At 38.7% G+C, this 16962-nt stretch overlaps 1 protein-coding gene and 2 pseudogenes across 4 annotated transcripts; 2 read left to right on the forward strand and 1 right to left on the reverse strand.

The window, feature by feature from the left end:
- Nucleotides 1-814: 814 nt before the first annotated feature.
- LOC146467777 (uncharacterized) lies at nucleotides 815-2045 on the reverse strand (annotated as a pseudogene). The gene is made up of 4 exons (XR_014867686.1): nucleotides 1735-2045; nucleotides 1488-1616; nucleotides 1289-1390; nucleotides 815-1149 (listed from the first exon to the last, which is right to left on the reverse strand). The product of XR_014867686.1 is annotated as an uncharacterized LOC146467777 (transcript).
- A 1369-nt stretch (nucleotides 2046-3414) lies between these two features.
- LOC146467778 (uncharacterized) lies at nucleotides 3415-6647 on the forward strand. Of its 2 annotated transcripts, none has more exons than XM_085125413.1 (2): nucleotides 3415-3585; nucleotides 6151-6647. In XM_085125413.1, exons 1-2 carry the CDS (start codon nucleotides 3531-3533, stop codon nucleotides 6471-6473), a joined length of 378 nt encoding a protein of 125 aa, XP_084981539.1. In that variant the 5' UTR covers nucleotides 3415-3530; the 3' UTR covers nucleotides 6474-6647. The 2 variants fall into 2 exon arrangements, with proteins under 2 accessions (XP_084981539.1, XP_084981540.1); XM_085125414.1 differs by lacking the exon at nucleotides 3415-3585 and adding an exon at nucleotides 4342-4484.
- A 149-nt stretch (nucleotides 6648-6796) lies between these two features.
- On the forward strand, nucleotides 6797-13775 carry LOC146467779 (uncharacterized; annotated as a pseudogene). Its single transcript, XR_014867657.1, has 2 exons — nucleotides 6797-8539; nucleotides 12035-13775. The product of XR_014867657.1 is annotated as an uncharacterized LOC146467779 (transcript).
- Nucleotides 13776-16962: the final 3187 nt, after the last annotated feature.

The following is a 16962-nucleotide window of genomic DNA, read 5'->3' on the forward strand; positions in this document are numbered from 1 at the left end:
ATTGTAATATATTATATTATCGCTAATATATTTGAAAGTAAAATTACGGTCCTTAATGAAAAACAACTGTTATTAAAAATATGAGCGGATTATATCGGTCATTAAAAACAACGGAAATGAAGAAAATTAAGAAAAGAAAAAAATTTGAGAAATTCGTTCTAATCCTCCGTTGCCAATTCTAATCCTAAGAATAATAATAATAATAATAATAATAATAATAATAATAATAATAATAATAATAATTATTAATAATCGTTTATTCATAAATCCATAGGAAAGTGTGATAGAGATAAAAGAGGTTATCCTTTTCTAGTTTATCTCCTGATAATAATTAAAATAAATTAAAACCGTGACATTACAACTATTCAAAATTGCAGATGCAAACTTAAGTTTAAAACGGTGATTTGCTCTTAAGGGTCGAAAATCATGTGCAAACGTTAAAAATGCTGAGGGATCTAGTCCATTTAGTCTGTTAATTGTCTTATAACACTCAAATTGGATTTTGTTCGAGTCAGTGAGAGTTCGAGTTAAGGGTACTTCCTGGGTTCGATAGGGTGAAAAAGTGAAAAAAACATTTTTTCGACCAAACAGAATTTGGGGATTTTATCTAACATTTACTGAAAAAAAAAATGAAAAATATTAAAAAAAAAGCGCGAGATATTTAGGAGAACGTATTTCCATATAAAAGTAAATAAATAAAAAAGGTGTCATAATCTTCTTAGTGCGAGACGCCCCAGAGGAATTTTCGCGGCAAAACGCTTCATACGGGAGCTCTTATTTCAGAAATAAGCATATTTTGTTTACATCTCGCCTGCAGATAATTCTTCACCTCGAATTTTATATTTTTCGCGCTTTCCACATGGAAAATTCATCAAAAAACGAAAAGAGCCTGTGGATAAAATCCCGAAAGAAGCCAGGGCCTAAGAAAAAGGGAAATATAGGTTTCAGCGAAGATCGAAAACGTGATCTTGCGGAGAGCGACAAAGGCTCTTGGTTCGACCAAGAAACTCTAGTCGACGTTGAAGGTTCTGTCGAAGTTGATCACGAAGAACTGGAGCAGCGGCCTTCAAATTTATCCACTGTTATTGGATCAAGTACACAGAGGTCAATTGCCGTGCAAAAGTCCTGCAGGGTAACTTTGCAAGCGTCCTGTGAAAATATCAAAAAAAAAAATTCACCATTGTGTATGATTTTGATACCAGCATAACTCCAACTCCAAGATCTATTTTATTTGATAAAAAGACCAAAATAAAGATAAGGAAATTTTGGGTTGTCGTGGCAGACAAACCTCTCTGATCTCCCCCTTGACATCTCCTGGAACGACTTTCCTAATAAAATTGAGCACAACCGGAAATGCATATTCTGCATCCTCTGGGCCGATTTCTTTCTTCTGCAGCGAGATAAAACCAAATAACGTTTTACTGCACGTTTGTAATGAAACATTGGCATAGAATCAGCAAGAATTAGACCGATGAAATAGAACTCACCAGAAGTGCATGAGCCCACGTGTAATACTGGAGATTCTGGCGCGTTCTGCCCTTTCTGGCCCTTTCTCTTGCTTTTTGCTCCGCTCCACGCTATCTTGAAGATTTCTTACGAAGAAATTACCATCGTACCTAAATAACAGTAAAAATGCGATTTTCTTTCATTATATATTTCCTTTGATACGAAATGAATAATCACTTTAGCTTGAAGCGTAAATTACATTACACGCAATCAAAACGAACAACCTACCCAATAGATTTCATCTCTGATATCAGTGCACTCCTCGAACTCTCTGCTGACGCGCTTTCGGTTTCGTTAGTTTTGGTTTTTCCCCGTTTTCCTGGTTGATTTTTACGTTTTCCTTTCGCCACTTTCCCCATCACGCTCGATCACAACAGCGGAGTCTAAAACGTGTCTGCAACGCGATACTTTTTCCGCGAAATTCTGTGCTATTGTTGTTGACGCCATGGGGTCCTGTTGCTCGATTGGCTCGCCACGTAATGAGGTGTCATAATCTCCTGCGGAGGCTTGTTTTTCTTGCAAACCTTTATCGAGCGAAAACTCGCACTTGAGTTTTGGCAGAGTATGTCGACTTTGAATGAATTAAAAGGGTATGTAGTTTTGACGGATTGTCGTGAAATTTGGCCAGAAGATTCGAGGGATAATGACAAACAAAAAGTGTCAGGGAATTTTGATTTTCAAAATATTTTTCCCGTGGCGACTGTTTACGTAACACGCCTCAAATATTTTTTGCTACTCAAACTTTAGACGTGGATATCTAAATAACCGATCAGAATTTCGAAAAAGCCTGACACCTTTTTGTTGATTGATGCCTTGTGAATAACACTGTGCAGCGATTTCGTTCTTCGCGCGGCGTTCGATAACCGATTAATTCAATGGAACGACCATCGGTCGATTCAAGGTTCTACTGGCTCCTGGCACTTAAAAAAGGAAAAGATTGCTAAATTATATTTTTTTATAGGAAACTACATTTATTAAGCTTTATAATGATATATAGTTTGTTAGAGGTTTATTAAAACTTGCGCGCGTACGAATTTTTTTCCAAAGGACACCCGCGAACCCAGGAAGTATCCTTAACCGAGTGTTGACGGGATTCTACTGTAGTATTCAGGATGTCATGTATAAACGAGGACAAACGGGAAAATCTGAAACACTCATAACCTCAGTACACTTTTCCCCACTGAACAACCAGATGACTCAGACTATTTCTAAAATTGTGCTCTGTCCAAGGAACTTTTCCACTAGTTTAGGAGCTCTCGTGAGCCGTGTAATTGTTTTAATCACGGTGTGAGCCGCTAATGTTTTTAGGGTTGGGGTATGTTCTGCTGTTTCTAAAAGGGTTGCAAGCCAGTCACTTTACACCTTACGATAGCAACTGTTTCTAATTTTTCGAGCGTCTGCGATCTAAAAGCAATATATCTATTTCCTTATTTCAATGTAAGTAGGCAGGGCGTCATTTTTGCCTTTGATATATTCAATGTTCCGACTCCATGCTGAAACGGAAGTTATTTGCTTTCACGATTTTTTAACGCTTTGATGAACAGTACTTGTTTTCATGATTGCTTTCGATCTCTTGGGCATCTACACCACTATATATAACTAGCAAGTGGTCTCTCATCATGGCATCAGCCAACAGCCTACAGTTTTCTTTTGGAGTCAGTAAAAAATCAGTAGCATGACTCATGTGCAACAGCATATTTACATATACGAATATTGACCTTTGGTCATGAAACTTTTACAAACAAGAAAAAATTAATCCAGATATTAACGACAGATTGGGTGTGACCTTCTCATCTAAGTCGAAGAGATCGCTAAGATTGACAGCGAGCATTATTCTATTTGCGTCGACCAATGGGACTGCAGTGATTTTTGACAAGCATTGTGTAGCACTTCAGATCGGTCTGACGTTATTTATTATTGGTGCCATGCTTTCAGTGCTTGGCTTCTGTTAAGTTGCTCATTTAGTGTCTTTGCAAGCTAAGCGGCACACCCCAGATCGAAGAAGGCGGAAGAAGAGAACCAACATGTCGGATCTGCAACGTTTGACTATTCTCATGATCCTGATGTTTCTGCCCATGGGTAAGGTGAACTTTTTGGTTTCATAACTTGCTATCGACGTGTTAATCCTTCATGTATAGTATATAGTTCCGATCCAGACTGGAATTTAAGTTGCTTCGATGTGGTCGACCACGTGGAAGCCACTGAAGACGCTTAGCTTGCTACTTTCTCTCTTTCGGAGGTTTTGCACCTTGCGCTTTATTAATGAAACACTAATGCCGATCACTTCATGCACTTCTGTGTGTTTCTGGACTGAAGGGCTGGAAGCGAATTATTTCTTTCAATTTGCACTGTTAAACAACCAAGCTGCATCGAAGTCAGGCCAATTTCGCCGCCTTTAGTGCCATTACTTGCAAGGAATTGTCTTTATCTGACCTCTTCTAACGCTTTGATGAACGGTTCCTGTATTTACGCTTTCTTTCGATCTTTTGGACAACCTGACAGCACTTTAGCTGGCAAGTGGTCTCTCTTCATGGCATCAGTCAACAGCATACAGTTTTCTTACTGAGAACAGTTAAAAAATCAGTAGCACGACTCATGTACACCAGCATTTACTCATACGAATATCGACCATTAATGATAAAACGTTTACAAACAATTCTTAATGCTGATATGGACAACAGACTAGACTTTATTTTGATCTTGAGCCAAAGAGGAACGAGCATATGGGCATTACTCGATTTACGTCGACCAATGGGACTGCAGTGATTTTTGACAACCATTGTGTAGCACTTCAGATCGGTCTGACGTGACTTATGATCCGTTCCATGCTTTCAGTGCTTGGCTTCTGTTAGTTGCTCATTTAGTGTCTTTGCAAGCTAAGCGCCACACCCCAGATCGAAGAAGGCGGAAAAAGATAACCAACATGTCTAATTTGAAGCGTTTGACTATTCTCATGATCCTGATGTTTTTGCCTGCGGGTAAGGTGAACTCTTTAGTTTCATAACTTGCTATAGATGTTTTAATCCTTTCATGTTGATAGTATATAGTTCCCATACAGAGTAATGCGTTGCTTCGATGTGGTGATCAGTGCTAACCTCGTGGAAGAACACTGAAGACGCTAAGCTTGTTACTTTCTCTTCCAAAAATTTTGCACTGGCACTTAAATATCAAACATCTTAAATATCTGTTGCCACTTTTTGCACTAAGCTATCCATAGTTATTTCAGTACGCAAGTGTGTACAAATTACTTATCTCTTTAATTATCAGTGTTCGACGTACGTATTTTCAAGTTACAAGAATTTAATGATTTAATGTGGATGATGTGCACAATTTCCGGCCAGAACAAAAAGATTTAAGAAGCTTACCGTGTGATCACACAATTTGGCTGTGGAGCGAAATTATTTCTTCCAGTTTTCACTGTTTATCAATCGATCTACACATCAACAATGCAATGGGCGCGATGAAAGCTGCAGAACCGTATTCAGGCCCATTTCGCCGCCTTCGGTAACGTTACTTATACTTACAAGAAATTGTCTCAAACCAATCTCTTCTATCGATATGTGTATCCTAGGTTTTGATAGAATGAAGCTTCTTGCTTCTTAATAAAGGATTTTGACGCGTTAATATGAATAATAGGACCACTAATTTGTTCAAAGAGCCAAGTTTTGTATTTTTGCGGATTACTATCATTTTCTGTCCCTTGACAAATGACGACAATGTCTTGAGTTACCCCGACGGTCTCTGATTGTTCTCATTCAGTCTTCCTTTTTTAACTGGTCTTTTCTACGACTCATAAGTAGGACGATAGCCAGGACTGATATTGGGCACTCTGAAAAACTAATTACCTTCTGTTAAGACTTTGCAAAAAGAATATTCGGCATTCATTCTGTTACGTAGTAAAAAACTAAGGATTGTCAGATCGATCCCACCAGGAACATAAACCAAGCTTTCAACTTTATTGGGTTTAAAATTCGCTGGATCGTGCATAGATACAGGTTTTGATAATCAATAAAGATATGCAACCGGGTAGGGTTCAACAGTTTCGTAGCAGCTTCCTTGGCACTTTCGGTTGTCAGCGGATCATTGCAGTAATTTCCAGATCCTTTTTTGTGGCAGAAACGTTTGCCATATATCGTTTGCAATTTGCAATTCTTCATGACACACAGATACTGGGTAGTTTATTGAATTGTTCATTCCGGGCAGCAACACATCAGCTTCGAAATGTCTAAAGTCATTTCCTCCTTGTCTTCAGCACTACTTCAACTTTGTCTGGTGCTCTTCACTGTGCGAGCTAATTTAGGAATCTAGAATCGCTTGCGCACTGAAAAACGCAGAATGTCTGATTGGTTTTTGAAGGAAAACCTCTCTTGAAGTAACCGTGCTACAATATTGCTTCAAATTATATCATGCTTTACCGCAGGTATGATTATCTTGCTTCCGTACCATTATGCTGGGAAAAATGTCAAGAATATTCGTAGGATGCAATAATATCACTGGCGGACTTGTCGTAAAATTGCAATTCTTTAAAGCGTGATTTTTAAAGTTGGCTCATCATATAACCCAAATAAATTTTACCACACTGGCGCTGATGTCCCATTTTTATTTATTTATTTATTTATTTATTTTATTTTACTTTTTTTTCAGTGATTTGCCGTGAATGTTACCAGTGCCTGAGTACACACTCTTGGGGAGACTGCAATGACAAGCGAATCAAAGTCCGGTGCTTGGGGTCCACTCAATGCGTGAAAGCTAGCGCCTACAGGAAATCGGGCCACACGGATGAAGCTTACGTTAAAGGGTGCGCAGCAAAATGCTCGGCGTCAGACCTGGAGATATGTAGAGATCCTAATTACAAGTGTGAAGTGAGCTGCTGTTCATCAGACTACTGCAATGGCGCTTCTGGTCCTGTGTTCAGCTGCCTTCTCTTGATTGCCACCGCAAGCTTTGTGTACTTATTCGGGTTTTAAGTCGATTGAATGAAATTTAGTGAGCCATCAGTAACTAGTAACTAACTGTTTTGTTTTATCACGGAGCGTAATTGTCACTGTACTGATAAGGCATGTAATTCGCACGAAAAATAGTTGTTTCTCAATTTTGTACGTTTAAGTATTTTTCTTTCTAATTAAAAACGCGTTTCCTCATCGAGAGTTTATTGATTAGTGTTTACATACGAGTAATTAAGCGCGATCTGCCCTAATTTGGGTCACTGAAACTAAAGATTATATTACACTTGCGAAATAGCTAAAATTGTCACTGCCAATGTACAAATCCTAATTTACGCCCCATACTCCTTCCCACTATCATTTTTATTGTATTTGGTTTAAGTACATTGCCATGTCTGAGCTCTGTTTGTTGGCCGCTTAAGTATAGTCGTTCATTCTTCTACTTTTTTCCCTACAATTTAGAAACTTATTTTCCGTTAACAGCAACTATGAGGGCAAAACCGCCTCTCAAGAGTTGCAACTACACTACACATGTTGTAAGTGTAAAAATAGATATTAACTTACAACGACTTGAAAAGAAGGCAAACCGGCTTGAAAAGAAAACCCTCAGACCCTTATAAAAAAATGGCCTTGTTCCGGCCGGTTACTAGCCCACCAGTCACTGTTTAGGGCAACCCCAGGATCTCCAGTCAGGAAGTCAGATATTTTGTTTCGTGATTCCCTGCTCGTGCTCGTACAAGATTTGTATGCAGCAGTAAAATGAACAATTTCGGAAATCGATCTACGGGCTCGTTTTTACTCCCCAAAAAACTGAGATTAAGACTGTGTAATCGTCCAGTTATCGATCAGTTAAAAGTCGTAATGTCAGGTTGATTAAAGTAATATGCTTACGCTTTCCATAATTTCCTTTTTCGATAATTCATGCACTAGGAAATTCTCGGTCTCTCCGTGATCATCCAATCAGTTTGCGAGTTTGTCAATAGTCGATTCCAAAATTGCTAAATGTAGGTCATGTACTTACACACAAGGCCAGATGATACAATATATCTATTTTTTCCGCTTCTAATTCACCAGCGAACCATTTAATTTCGTTACTAGCTAGTAATTTTCACTTACAGTTTAGGAAAGAATTCAAATCCCAGAACAGTGATGCAATGAATGAAAATTTACGCTGATAACAATCAAAAAACAAAATAAGAAGTACCGAGATAAATTAAAATTAGATCGTTAGATAATATAATCAGTCGACCTGGACTGAACAGTATTGAACACATCACGCTGATCGATGGAAGTTTAGGTGCTTAATAATGGCAGAAGAATGTAGAGAACTTGAAAAACTTCCTTTCTGTTCTCAGGCTTCAAAAATACAATATTGATGCAGTCATTTGGAGTTCATAGTTATATATTGTACACCCTTGGAAGAAGATGAATAAACAATCAACAATTCTTCCACGAGCGCGCGTTCTTGGGCATGGGAAGATCGAGGGCCAACGACATGCCGCCTGCGGCTACAGTTAAGGCCCATAACCAACGAGTGCAAGTTGGTGAATATTTACCTGTTATCTGTCTTTTTCGCGCGTAGCGAAATATAAGGCCTCCTATTTTAATTATAACTGCCAAGAAATTAAGTGCTATCTAGATCTTGTTGCTTTCCAGTTTTCCAAGAAAGGTCAGAAGACGATTTCGAGGCGGCGCTGCTATTTCTCGGACATGATGCAAACTATGAGCCAGTCAAACTCTACAATTACATCATCCAGTGAGCCTGTTTTTAATAGGTTATAGTATAAATATAGTAAATGTACGGAATATGCTCTTCGTGATCCATGGCACCTACGTCATTCGTAAGAATGAGGAATAAAAAGTTCTTTCTCTAAACATCACGCACCGATACGAAGCTGCCAAATTAAACTTTGGTGAATCGAAATTGATAAACGGTAAAACGTACGCTGGGAATAACTTCCTGTTTTTCTAAGGAACAGCACGTGATAACAGCACGTTTCTGGCATGATGTATGGTGTAATGGCTGACACTGATATCCCATGGCCGCAAAGCTAGGTCAACTCTTTGGAATTGCGGCATCATCTAGTGCGGTCAGTTGTTAATACATAATTATACTGTAGTTAATATACGAAATAGTGTGTGCCATGTATAAAAGCCAATATTCCATTAACGAAGCGTATCATGGTACACACATCACCAATAAGAATGAGGAATAAAATGTTCCTTTTCCAACCGATACGACGCTGCACCAAGCTTTTCTGGCAAGAAACACGTTATGGCGTCACGGTGAAATAACTTCCTGTTTTCCTAGGAAACAACACATTCAAGAATTTCAAACTAAACATGGATCACTGAAGCGAGACAGCGTACGTTTTGCCATTACATGTTAAAACTAGTATACTTGGAAGTTATAATTTTGGTTTTTACTAATATCGTAACGAGTAGTCTTAAGGGCATGCGGTTTCAGTTCATCGGAAGTTGCGGTCCTAATTTTGGGATAACTTTCTTAAGTCTGAGATGAGTTCAAATAGGAAATCTTTTAATAAAGTCGGTGTCACCCTGACCTTTCTTGACTATTTGGCACGTACACATGTAGATCGACGTCTTTAGATTTTAGTTGTTCCTTTTACACTGGATTAGGTAACGGTTATTTGCACTGCGCAACTGATAGTGATCTCCACTGCGGCTTTCAATAACATGCGGACTGTGAAGTTCAAAATTCAACTAACCGTTTCGCTTTTCAATCCCGTCAATCACTGCAGCGGACCTCTAAGGAAACTGAAACATTTGGTTCAACGGGGTCAAAAGGTTGTGTTCTTGCGCTGTGATTGGCAGATTTTGATCCAGTTTGTTGTCGGTTTCTGTATTTTTTGTGGTCAGTCGTTTGTCGCCGTAATAGTATGACCGACGGCATTAAAACACGCAAATCGTTAGGTGGGGTTGAAGTTCCGTGTCCGTATATTATGGAAAGGTGCAGTAATTTTTCCGAAATAAAACTATGATGTGCAGTTAACGAGTAAGACGCAAACTGACGCAAGCGAGTTTTTTTGATAAACATGACTTTTTGGACCTGAGAAAAACATATCTTCATTGTAGATGTGAGACAGACTTGAGAATAATGCAGAAAATTCAAGGCCATTCAAGTTAACACTGCGTTGCCCTGTTTGTTTTTGTGATTTTCGCGTGGATTTCACAGAAATCCCAGCAAGACATTACATTTGGAATATATGATTGATTCGGCGATTGATCTCCTAAAAGGAAATGGCCGAGATAAGTTTTCTTATATTTCATAGCTTATATAATATTCGTCAAATCACAACATTTTCGCCTGTAAAATAAGCCCAAATACATCATCTGTAGCTATCAGGGACCGTTCATTTTTTATGAGTATGGGGGGGCTGGTGGGATTTGGTTAATTGGCACTACGAAACTGTATGACCCCCCCCCCCCCCCCGTAGCATGCAATTTTTTTCCACATGGCCCCCCAAGCAGAAACTATTTTTTTCTGATGACCCCCCCCCCCTCCCGCCCAACCAGAAACAAATCATACTCCTAACTTTAACAAAACGCTTATGTACTGCTTATATCAAAGATAAACGTAATTGTTACTGTGATTTCTTTACAGTACTATTAAAAAGTTACCGTTCTCTGCTTGGGTAAAGACTTCTCTTGTTTAAAAAAACGTTGTATAGATAGCAACACGTTTACGGCAACGGCAAACCCTAAATTTCCATTTAGATTCTCAAAGGAGCTATAAAAATTAATCAAGCAAATGGTTAACGTGAAATTACTCCCCTTCGAGTAGAGACAATTAATACACGTACAGATCTGACTAACAAAATACGGATCGAAGCATACCAATCAACGATTACGAGTCATATTAAACAGAAAAAAACCGCGGACACACAGATATCAGGCGCGTAGGCAAGGGTTAGATAGGGGTGTTCGTTGAGCGCCAATACTTGCTGAGCGCCGGAGGCGCTCTTACTAGGGGGGTCCGGGGGCATGCTCCCCCTGAAATTTTTGAAAATCTAGGTTCCCAGAAACCTCGTTTCCTGCATTTTGAGACCCATTTTAGGCAAATCACAAATTTGTTTTACAGCAGCTTTTTGAGCTATATACATCATTTCTACGGCATAATTGTTTCAACTTAAACAAGAAAGTTCAATGTACATTCCGCGCCCTGTCGAGTTCTTATAGCTATTCGATCTGCTGATAGTCATACACCAAGCTGGTAAACTGCATCATTCTCGGGTGTAGGCCTTCGAACAAATTGACTATCTCGTCAAGATTGACAGGCATATCATATTTGATATGCATTAGAAGCAGGGCGGACATTCTACTCTCTCGCATGGTACACCTCATGTAGTTGTTCAACCTCCTCATTATGCTTTTTCTTCCGCGATTATTGATCTTCAAAGGGGGTTCGTTCGAACCCTTCGAACCCCCCCTCCTACACACCTGGATATTAAAGTACTGCTATTAAAAATGACAGTTACAAGCTTTTCTGAAGATGGCCTACGGCTCAGATTTACCGTCAACTGAAGTCACCAACAACAGTTCTATTATTAAAACTAATCTGGATGTTCACACTAGGCATACTACTGAGTCTACTGATACTCCTGGGTTCAAATAATTTACTAATCAACAGTCTTTTAAAAGTGAGTACTATTAAACAGAAGATTAAACAATCTGTTGATATAGTTCTGAGTACAACCACTTTGTAGAAAACTACTCCCCCACGGATGATTCAATAGTGAGACTGTTACGTTTTTATATTAATTTGAACTTGTACAAACATAGGTGTCTACTTCAGTTTATATTCATTATTGCTTTTCCAACAGATATGCTTCATTTTCTTAGTTGTTGTTGATATACAGTAAAATGCAGATTTCGACCTCAGTATGTAAAACAAATTAAAAGTGGTTAGGAAAATCGCATTAAATAAAATTGAAATAATATTCAATTTCTTCATCTGTTTCTGTGTTGAGCCACTTTCAATTTCCCCTACTAGCCAATTATTGCTGGTGACCCCCCCTCTTTCACTCAATTTTTTTTTTGGGTAGCCCCCCCCCCCTTTAGTGCCATTTTTTTTCTCGTGGCCCCCCCCCCCCCCCCCCCTAAATCCCACCAGCACCCCCATGCTCATAAAAAATGAATGGTCCCTCAGTAAAGTAAGCCAATATCTAGATATTTTTAAAAAGAATAAGCTTGTTATTGTTATTGAAACAATTCAGACCGAAGTTTTGCATCCGAAAAGTAAGAAAAGCAAATTTGTACACATCATAATGACTTAAGTAATAACCCTCTTAAGTTCCATAAAATTATATTGTACCTGAATAAAAGGAATTCAATTCTATTCTACAGTTTCTAAAATGGATATGCATTGTGTCCATGGATAGTAATTAGTTTGCCAATTAGATTGAAGAAACTTGTTTATTACACATGCCTATTAATTCAATATTGTGCTAAATGACTGCCGTCTTTAATTATTGCTATCAGAGGCAAGTTTTTAAAATGATTTTAAAATACTCGTTTTTTCTTTGGCACTGGTTTATATGAAGGTGTTTTTCATTTTACGACAGGACTCCTCAGATGAAATGGACTGGGGAGCACGACCTAATGTTCGGAAGAGAAATTTTATTATTTGAACTATGGAAATACCAGGCCGATAGCCGCCGAGAAAGAGGGCAGTGCCTCGATCAGATCGCTGAAAGTCTGAACCAATTAAAAAGGCCTTTTTTTTAGTGTGACCCAAAAGTCAGTGAGAGACAGAATTAAGATATTGGAGCGAGATTTCAAAAAGAAAGAGAGATTTGGAAAAAATGCCTCTGGAATTTCCGCAAAGAAGACAGAAATGGATGAAATAATGGAGAGCTATTTGGAACAAAGGGACGATCAGGAAAAGGAGTCAGAAAAGGCCACTGAGGAGTCTCGGGATAAAGCAGCAAAGGACAAAGCTTCAGCAGAAGACGCAAGAAATAAGGCAATGGAACATCTGTCAGAAACAAGAAAAAGAGCTGCTAGTGATGTACCAAGAAAGAAGAGAAAAAGTACAAATGAAACTCTCGAATACTTGAGGGAGGCATCAGATAAGGAATGTGAACTGAAAAAACAGGAGCTTGACTTAAAACAGAAACAGGAAGAAAACAGCTTCTCAACAATCCCTGATGCTTCAACAAATGAAGAATCAGCAAGAGCAATTTCAAGCAATGTTTCAAATGTTTGTGCAACAACAACAAACTCAAAGTCAGGCTCTGCTTGAACTTTTGAAAAAGGGAAATTAACCTGTGAGATTCGTTAACGTTCTGTTTCATGTAGTATTGTTAAGAATTATTCTGAAGCAATTATTGCTATGAATGTTTTCAAAAGTTCAGAAATAGGCAAAAAATCTTGGCCCAGAAATCAAGTGGGCAAGTACTGGTACGGTACCATTTGTTTCTTTACTTCATAATGTTTTACACATTTGTTGTGATCGACAGTAAAGATTGGTTTAACTATATTTGTTCAGTTGAACTTTCAGGTGTTCTAGTCGTTGCTTTAAACGATAGTAATAATATTATTATTAACATAAAAACTAATGTATAAGGGTAATGAATGAAACCAAAGTGTTCTCGGCTTATAAGATTTGCTGGAGAAAGCAGGTTATGATTGAAGGTTGTCAACAAGTGATGCCATCGGTTGTCAATCCAATCCATTACATGATTGGTTATAATGCAGATCTCTGGGACTGGTCTTGCAAAGTTAAAAACCATGTCACTGTAACGGCAGGGATATGCAAATCTCTTCAGGTAGATACACAAAGCGGGAATAGATTCCACAACCAAATCGTTATAAGTGACAAACTCATCTGGGAATTGAAGTGCATCGGCAAGTTTGTAAAAATCATTTCTATAGAAGCGAAATTGGGCGTTACATTCCGCATTTGTCAACCCGTCTAGGTCAAATGGGTCATAATTCCAATGCGGATACTCGGGGTTTCTTGAAGTGTTGACGTCGTACAACAATACGAACTCTCTATCGTTGATAAACCCTTTTCTGTAAGCATATACAATGCAGTTTCTTGTTTCTCTTAAGTTTGCCATTTCGCTTCAAGTGTCTAAGGAACAACTGTTTGCAAATGAACGTTTTCTGTAAGGATCTCTGCGAGAAAAAAAAATTTAACACGTACACTGAAACAATCTATATCTTGAATTTGGCGGGAAATATGCCGCGCCAGCCGTCGTCTTGCGAAGGTGTCTCGTAAAACAAAATTTGCCGCTAAACTGCGTTCGACGACGACTAGGACATGACGTCACTAAAAGTCGTCGTCGAGAAAGAAGTCGTCGATTCGTAAGCTCTCTACTTTCTTACCGACGACGCCACGAAAAACATTTTTCCGACCTCCAAAATTTCAGCACAAGAAATTCGCCATCAGTTTTCCCGTATTTGGTCAAACTTAACGATAATGGCTCGTATCATGGGCTTAGGGAACCAATCAGAAAGCTGGAAAATCATTATCCTGAGCTAAAAATTTACTAATTGGGTATATAGATCAGATGATCTACATCTCTAATACTCTACATTTAAAACATTTAAAAAGTGTCAGAACTTTGAGGTTTACTATAAACTAAGTGCAAAGTCATTGGCCAACGTCAGAACTAATGATAAAAAAGAGATCACTTTTTGGCCACTCGTCCGCTTTCTCCGTAGTCCGAGATTAACAATTGATTAATGCGTCAGCGTGCGGTTCGTCGTGATATGAAGCACGCAGGAAGTTGACCCGGACGTTTGGAGAACGCTAAAGATGCGTAAGAGTAACTCTACCTTCATGAGTGCTCTCCAAACTTCCCAAGTTCTTCATATCTTGATGAACGAACAGCTGGTGCATGAATTCAACGCGGTAGTTTAACCCGTTGATTCTACAGTTGACCAGGAGGAGTTTCCAAGCATTCAGCCAATGTGCAGTAAAAATACACAACTAATAGGGTAAAAAAAGCAACACCCGTTTGGTCTAAAATAGTTAAAGTTTCTAATTATCGAATAAAATACACTGGTTGCCAATTCAAAATTTTCCAAAAAACAAACTTGCAAATTTGATCCTCGCGTTACATGGGAGAATTCTTTCCGCTATCTAGACGTGTTTGTTTACGCAAGATTACGCAGTTGTCACGTTTCATCAGTGACTAGAAAGAAAACAGACAACTGATCATGAAGCTTTCCTAAATGAAAAACTTATCTAGATAAGTCTTTGTTCTAAGAGGCAAAGGTATACAATTTTTAATCCGAGACTATAAAAAAGGCGCAAGTGATTTGAAGGAACTGCAAGTCCATTTGGAAGTGAATTTTTTCGAACCGTGCGGAGCATGGTTTTCAGAAACTTAGCAAAAAACTGTTAGGAATACGAAGAATCGGTCAATTGGAAAAGTATTTCAGTAAAAATTCACAATCGTACCTGTAAGTCCTTGTGAATTGGATTCCCACAAATACTCGATCATTCAGCCTGACCAAGAACGTGGCGTCCGCTCGTTCGCAAGCTGGATAAGACGATAATTTGCTCTTGAAGCAGAATTTCTTCGTCAATAATTTCCGCTGTTGAAACTGACGAGTATTCCTTAACAGTTTTTGTTTCAGTTAATCGTTTCGAAAAGGTGTGTTTTCCCTCTGAAAAAGCGAAATTGGCTTCTGAAGTGTTGCGAGACAAGATGACACGGGCCTTGCTTGTTCTCTTTTTTCCTTTTTTTTAGGTTTTTTTTTCTTCGGGAGTTAAAAACTCCAATCCCAAAGAAAAAGTAGGCAGATCTTGTTCATTAGCTGGTTCGCTTGTTGTCATCTGTAGTTAAACTTTTTGCTGAAGTTTTCGCCCGTTTTTGAATGCAAAATGCCGAAGTCATTCAAGGAGAAATTTTTGTTCTCCAAGCATTTATTTGCTGACGTTATCAGCGTGCACAGTCGGGATATGAAGCACGCGCACGCAAGTGAATTTGGTTCCACGAATTTACTAGCTATGTTATAATATTAACTAGACTTTTCGGGGTTTTTTTAAATTACTTACCAATTGTGTTCTGGAGGTTGTTTTGTGGTCAGAAACACGCCGATCAATGTAGAAAATAATTAATATTTTGAACCGAAAGTACTTCTAGACGGAAATTAGTTGTGATGTCAGTTATAAACTCGGATCATAAAGTGATGAAACATGGAAACCGGTCTAACAGCTGTTCAGGATGTACAGCTGAGAAATTCTGATATTTAAAAGATCTTGGAACCGTTTAACGGTTAATCAGTAGTAACTGCTTTTTCTTTTTTTTTTTTTTAAGGGTAAAAATTGTCCTTTTTTGAAGGCTGACGAACAACACCGTTGTTCGCTTTAGTTCCAAGCATGCAAATCTTCCGTGTAAATGGTGATAAAAATCAAAATCTTTTATCAATCTTCCCTGATCCAGGTTCAGAAAATGGGGCGCACTGCAAAGAAAACTGCGATGCGAAAGATTAATAAAAGCCAGTCTCTTCTCGTTCAGTTCCTGCTCCTCACTTTTATGTTTAATTTTCTTCGCGTCGCTCCCCACTAAGATCTGAACGCCTGGAACATCATGCTACTATCTCTCTCTCCAAACCCTGGCCTATTTCAAACGAAACCAGTTATTGAACTTTTGCGCGCTACATTCTTCTCTCCAACTTTAAACACAACTTTTTTTTTCTTATCACCACAGGGTCCACTGTCATTACTTTGGTAAGTGACAACCCTGGTATTCATTTCGATAAATTGAAGACAGCCATCCAAGTACTTTACGGCCCCATGTTAGTAACTGCGGAATGTGATTGGTCGATACGGTCGTCTATAGAAAAAGATACGATGTAATTTTCCGGTACCCTTTATCAGATGTGACCCCCCCCCCCCCCCCCCATAGCTAAACGCCCTCTTAGCAGCTTCAGTACAGGTCCTGGGGCCCGTTTTACTTTCTCGAAAGACCCGGTAATTTACCGGGCCCGATAAGTGTCTTTGGTGAAAAATGTTACTTAACAGAAGTCAATTTTTGTTAGCTTTGAATACTGAATTTCAAAATCTTATAATTCTATAAACACATTGGCCAAGTACCATGTCTGTAATCACAGTGTAATCGGCGAAAAAACATTTAAAAACATACTTACAGGGCCCGAAAAGTTACCGGGACTTTCGAGAAACGGGCCCCTTGGCACAAAAACATTGTTTGAGGAGCCTCGTACATTCTATGAATGAACCTAGAAGGTTGGTTTAAAAATATTCTTTAAACCTTCAGAATAGAGATTATTCAGTGATTTGAATACACTTATTGTGAGCTGCTTAGAGCGTCTTTGCTCGAGGGTATCCCATCCTAGGTCCTCGAGTATATCCACAGATCTAGTATTATAATCACTAAATTTTATAATTCCCCCGGCCCTGTTTTACCATCTCTGCAGTCTGTCACATTGGCTTTTCCTCATGCATCCCCAGACCTTAGAGCAATAATCTATTCCGGGGAGGACTGAAACGTTTCCCGCCCTTGGGAAACGTTGA

This window comes from Pavona decussata, unplaced genomic scaffold (assembly GCF_977016875.1).
Source record: "Pavona decussata unplaced genomic scaffold, jaPavDecu1.1 SCAFFOLD_134, whole genome shotgun sequence".
In the NCBI taxonomy this organism is placed as follows: domain Eukaryota; kingdom Metazoa; phylum Cnidaria; class Anthozoa; order Scleractinia; family Agariciidae; genus Pavona; species Pavona decussata.

Excerpts from the sequence above, each read along its gene's own strand:
- LOC146467778 (XM_085125413.1), top strand. The coding sequence starts at position 3,531 with ATGTCGGATCTGCAACGTTTGACTATTCTCATGATCCTGATGTTTCTG. Across the intron at positions 3,586-6,150 it reads CCTGATGTTTCTGCCCATGG|TGATTTGCCGTGAATGTTAC; the intron begins GTAAGGTGAACT and ends CTTTTTTTTCAG.